We start from the raw sequence: 6,000 nt of genomic DNA on the forward strand, positions 1-6,000 counted from the left end.
GTAAACGGCGTTTCCGTGTGCTGCTCTGGTTCACCAGAAGCGGCTTAGTCATGCTGGCCACATGACCCGGAAGCTGTATTCCAGCTCCCTTGGCCTATAAAGCGAGATGAGCGCCACAACCCCAGAGTCGGCCACAACTGGACCTAATGGTCAGGGGTCCCTTTACCTTATATAATATAAATCGGTACCGGAAAAACTGTCTGCAGACAAAAGTCTGCTCCCTCGGCCAGTAAAGCGAGATGAGCGCCGCAACCTGGACCTAACGGTCAGGGGTCCCTTTGCCTTTACCTTTTTAAAAATCATGATTTAATTCTGTTTGAAAATTAATATGGCATTGTTACCGAAGGATGCCTGGACTATGAATGGTCAGTAATACTATTTTTTTTGTCGCAAGCATTCTTTAATGACTAAACTGCAGAGAGGATAGATCCAGTCCTGTTGGAGTCAGTGCATATGCATATTTGAATTGTAGCCTCTGTCTTTTAAATATACAGTTATTTTTAATCAGAATAAAACTTGAAAAAGACAAATGTATTTATATTGTCTGAATGCAACACATCAAGTTGAAATGGCCGTGGGGTTTTTTGTATTGTATTTTTCTCTTGCAGAGTATTCCACTGGCTCGTACTCATGAACTGAAGCCCTACATTATATTTATTAAGCCATCAAGCTTGAGCTGTATGAAGCAGTCCCGGAAAAATGCTCGGATGATCACGGACTACTATGTGAATATGAAATTTAAGGTGAGAGGAGGGGAGGAGAGAGGTGGGGATGGATTGATGTGATATGATGTGAAACCCAACCACCTCCTTGATATGCCCTTGTATGCAAAATATCTTCAAATCCATGCTGCGAGGAAGACAATCATTTCAGTTTTATAGATGATTTTGGGGGGGGGACAGGACTCTGAAATAGTAAATTCCTAAAATTACCCTGACAATTAAGCTTGAAGTAAGATCTGAAGTCAATTAATCCAAGTCCACTGTTACACGCACTAGTACTCTTTAACCTTTTTAAAGCCTCATATTTATCGCATCACACGTTTTTAAAAAACCTCTTTGGGTCAACATTGTGGGAGTAAAATAATTCTGACATTTAGAGGTTTATGTTTTATTGTGTTTTAAATATTTAGTTGGGAGCCACCCAGTGTGGCTGAGGAAACCCAGTCAGATGATGATGATGATGATGATAATAATAATAATAATAATAATAATAATAATAATAATAATAATAATAATAATTTAATAAATAGTTTTATTTGGCCTCTTTAAATATGGTTATGCCTCCCTCTGTATAGTCTACCCAGCATGAGAACCTTGATTTCTGTGTCTCCCTTCTTCAATAGTCAGCTCTTCCTCCCCCCCCCTTGAGTCCAGTTCAAATACAACAGCAGGGAGAGTGTTTAGGATAGAGTCTAAACCACAGAGCCTAGGACTTTCTGATCAGAAGGTCGGCGGTTCGAATCTCCGCGATGGGGAGCATTAAGTGAAAGGGCAAACAGCTCATTGCAATTCACTTTTTCCAAACCGCTCACCAGTGGTGATTAATTTCTAAAAGCAAAGGTGCTAGGATTCAAGCCAGCTGAGAAACCACACTCTCTAACTTTGGAGCCACGTCACTCACTCCAAATGTGTGGGAACAGACTGTGGCTACTCAGATGTAATTATTGTGATTTGTGGTGACAGTTAATTTGGTACCCAGTCTAAACCACAGAGCCTCTTGGGCTTGCCGATCAGAAGGTTGGTGGTTCGAATCTCTGCGATGGGGTGAGCTCCCATTGCTTGGTCCCTCCTCCTGCCAACCTATCAGTTCGAAAGTATGTCAAAGTCAAGTAGATAAATAGGTACCGCTCCTAACGGTCAGGGGTCCCTTTACCTTTACCTTTACCAATGGCTTACAACCTAGCAGCACCTGTATGGAGGTGCCATTTGTGAAAGCCAGCTCCACAATTTCATTCAGCAATTGTGGTTTGTGTGATTAGCAGGTCTTAAGACTGGGTTTCCACAACCATACTAATCACGGCAGCCAAGTAGACAGCCCCACGTGGAGGTGCTATAAACTGCGTATTGGCACAAATGCTTGTTCTGTATTACTAGACTCAAGAAGAACACAACTATCAAAATGGGCATTAGATTAGCACTCTATTCAGCCGATATTGAAAAGCAGAATGGAAGTTGTAGTTCATGAACAATTTTGAAGTACAACTGGACTCTTATCTATTTATGGATATATGTTGAAGGTTTATGGATTTTATTTACACCAAGTTACAATTTTTACACAGGTACAGTATACAGTGGTACCTCGGGTTAAGTACTTAATTCATTCCGGAGGTCCGTTCTTAACCTGAAACTGTTCTTAACCTGAAGCACCACTTTAGCTAATGGGGCCTCCTGCTTATGCCGTGCCACTGGAGCACAATTTCTGTTCTCATCCTGAAGCAAAGTTCTTAACCCGAGGTATTATTTCTGGGTTAGCGGAGTCTGTAACCTGAAGCGTATGTAGCCTGAGGTATCACTGTACACTGATCTGCCCTATAAAAAAAAAAATGCTGTGCAGTTTTCTGACTTCTTACCTTGAGAAATGTTAAGAGTAGTCACCCCGTTGGTCTTGAAATAAGCCATTATTCACCATGTCTATAAGTTCTGCCTTGAGCTTCTTGTTGCTTTGCTCTCTGTAGGAAGAAGATCTGCAGGAGATGGAAGAGTCGGCTAAGAAAATGGAAGCTCAGTTTGGTCAGTTCTTTGATCACGTGATTGTGAACGACAATTTGCAGGAGGCTTGCATGCAGCTACTGTCAGCTGTGCGCCGAGCGCAAGATGAGCCTCAGTGGGTCCCGGCGACGTGGATATGCTCAGAAAACCAGCCATAATTATCAGAGCTATACAGTTCCACAAAAACGATAGTTCATGTCTCACAGCATTCATAACCATAATGCTGGGATTGCCAGAGAGAATATCTCATTCTTCGCAGGGAATTTTGGAGAGGATTAGGCAAAAAGCTAAATTCATGTTTGGTGTGGCATTCTTAAGCATTGTATGTGCAGTAACATTAATTTTGTACCCCAAAAAATTATATTGCTTTGTTGTAGTGTAAAAATATAATGGTTAAGAATAATAAAAGAATATATTTTGTTGCATTTATTTGTGTGAGCCAGCTGCATTAATTTAATCATAATGTCTTTTATTTGTGGCATTTTGATTGCTTCCTCTCTCTCTCTCTCTCTCGCATAGTCAAAAAATTCAAGGATCCATCCAACAATTAATTTTCCGGTGATTTTTAGTTGGAGGCAGTCTTTGTTATTGATTTAGGGCAGGGCTGTGTGGCAAGAATTGCAGTCTCTGCTAACGTGACAGTGGAGAACTATCAGCAGAGTTCTGGCCTCAGTCGGGCATGCCTGAGCTTTTGTGACACCATTTGAATTTTACTTGAGCAGCTTACCAGTGCGAGAGCCACTGTGGTGTAGTGGTTAAGAGCGGTAGATTTGTAATCTGGTGAACCGGGTTCGCTTCCTCGCTCCTCCACATGCAGCTGCTGGGTGACCTTGGGCTAGTCACACTTCTCTGAAGTCTCTCAGCCCCACTCAGCTCACAAAATTTGTTTGTTGTGGGGGAGGAAGGGAAAGGAGAATGTTCGCCGCTTTGAGACTCCTTCGGGTAGTGATAAAGCGGGATATCAAATTCATACTCTTCTTCTTCTTCTTACCGTATATTTCACTCTACAGGACGCACCCGACCATAGGACGCACCTTGTTTTAGAGGGGGAGAATAAGAAAAAAAAATTATCCCCCTCTCTGCTCAGCGCCCCTTCAGCGAAGCGGCAGGAGAAATGGAGCCCCTTCCATTTCTCCTCCCGCTTGGCTGAAGGGGTGCTGCACACCTCTCCCTCTCTGCTGAAGCCAGGAGAGTCTTGCTCTCCCGGCTTCAGGAAAAGGAACCTGAAGCCTTCAGAGCGCAGCACAAGTTCCTGCTGCGCTCCAAAGGCTTCAGGCGGCTATCCCTGAAATCCGACGTTCTGCAATTTACTCAAAAATGGAGCCAAACTCTTCCGAATGCTCCCCTGAGTGGTTTTTGGGTGGAAACAGAAGGCTTTTTATCATCGGAATAATAATTAGCCCTTGACATCTGAACATTCGGAAAAACCTTTTTTGCAAAAATCCCTAACAATTTCAGCAAAAATCTGACGTTCTGCAATTTACTCAAAAACGGTGCCAAACTCTTGCAAATGCTCTCCTGAGAGGTTTTTCGGAGGAAACAGAAGGCTTTTTATCATCGGAATAATAATTAGCCCTCGACGACTGACCTTGCGGAAAAACCTTTTTTTAAAAAAATCCCTAAGCCGCACCGTCACAATTTCAGCAAAAAAACTGACATTATGCAATTCACTCAGATATGGTGCCAAACTCTTGCAAATGCTCCCCTGAGAGGTTTTTGGGTGGAAACAGAAGGTTTTTTATAACCGGAAAAGAATTAGCCCTTGACGACTGAACTTGCGGAAAAACCTTTTTTTGAAAAAAATCCCTAAGCCGCGCGGTCACAATTTCAGCAAAAATCCGACATTCTGCAATTCTCTTAAAAATAGTGCCAAACTGTTGCAAATGCTCCCCTGAGAGGTTATTCGGTGGAAACAGAAGGGTATTTATCATCGGAAAAAGAATTAGCCCTCGACGACTGAACTTGCGGAAAAACCTTTTTTTGAAAAATTCCCCAAGCCGTGCGTGTCAGGGAGAGGCAAACGGGGAAAAGAGCTAAGGGGAGAGACCAGCACTTATAGAGAGCCGAAAGAGATAATTAGTAGTCTGTCGTCTGACAGCGAAGAGGAGGCAGGCAGGGGGGAGGCTGAGCCCGGAACTAGTCATTCTGTAAACGAAGCAAATCAGAGGCGGGGTTTTCGCAGACTTGCATGTTGGGCAAAAAAAAAGTAAAAAGAAACCAGACACGGCATCTTTCCCGACAGGGTCGGACATGCTTTGAAGCACTGGAGATGTTCTTTTGAACTTTGTAAATAAATCAAACAGATTGTATCTGGCAGCGAGCCTGGAGTTTTTATTTATGCCGGCTTGTCAGCACACACCTCTCACAGCATGCCGTGTCACTAATTGCTGGTGAAAAGCTGGTGGAATAAGGAATAAGCCTCAGAATGGAGAGGGAGGTCTTGGAGCTGAGAAAGAGAAATGTCGCTCTGGAACAGAGATCGTCCGTCTTGCAGGCCCGTTTGGAAGAAGCCAGAGCTGCTCAGAGAGGACCCACAGGTGGGCTATCGGCAGATGGGGGCAAGCAAGTGTGGGTGGAAAGGTTCCATGGTGACCCGGAAAGTTACTTGGATTTCAAAACCGAGATGGGATATTTTTTAGAGCTTGAATCGGCTAAGTTTGGGGACGATGCCCAGAAAGTTGCTCACATAATTAGACACCTGGCGGGAGGGGCTAGAAGTTGGATCCGGCCGTTAATAGCCTCGAATAATGAAGCCCTCAGAAATGTGTCCAAGTTTTGGCAAGCTATGGACTTTATGCAGATCAAAGTTTAATTGACAAGACGCAGGAGGAGCTTTTGGCTTTGAAGCAAGGCAAATCCACGGTATGCAGTTACTGGTCAGAATTCGCTATGCTCGTGCAGAAACTGGGTTGGGATTTAGAGGCTGACCCTGTACAAGCTTTGTTTAAAAATGGACTGAACCCACAAATTAAGGACGAGCTTGCAAGGGGCACCCGTCCTAAAAATATGGATGAATTAACGAAGGCTGCTCTTGCGGTGGGTTTGAGACAGGAAGCCAGATGGCGGGAAAGGAAGCAAGGCAGAGAGCGGAGTTTCCATGGTGACCGCATTCTTGAAATGCCTGCAGCTGCCTCAGAACGTCAACAAGAGCAGGAGCCCATGGAGATAGGCACAACCCGGGTGCGGGAGAGTTTGAAAGCCCAACGGTCGGCAGGGAAGGAGAAAAAAGACTGGCAAGCGGCAAAAAGATGTTTTGTGTGTCAGAAGACTGGGCACTTTGCCAGAGTGT

At 44.0% G+C, this 6,000-nt stretch overlaps 1 protein-coding gene across 1 annotated transcript in view; it reads left to right on the top strand.

Annotated features, from left to right (window-relative positions):
• Positions 1-3,136, top strand: part of MPP4 (MAGUK p55 scaffold protein 4) — a 38,600-nt gene extending 35,464 nt beyond the window's left edge. Inside the window, exons 22-23 of the mRNA XM_082242356.1 lie at positions 609-743; positions 2,678-3,136. Coding sequence (XP_082098482.1) covers positions 609-743; positions 2,678-2,869 — 327 coding nt within the window. The 3' untranslated portion in view covers positions 2,870-3,136. The remainder of the gene's footprint in view (positions 1-608; positions 744-2,677) is intronic.
• Positions 3,137-6,000: the final 2,864 nt, after the last annotated feature.

The sequence above is a fragment of the Podarcis vaucheri genome, assembly GCF_965113315.1.
Source record: "Podarcis vaucheri genome assembly, contig: SUPER_1_unloc_1, whole genome shotgun sequence".
Lineage (NCBI taxonomy): Eukaryota > Metazoa > Chordata > Lepidosauria > Squamata > Lacertidae > Podarcis > Podarcis vaucheri.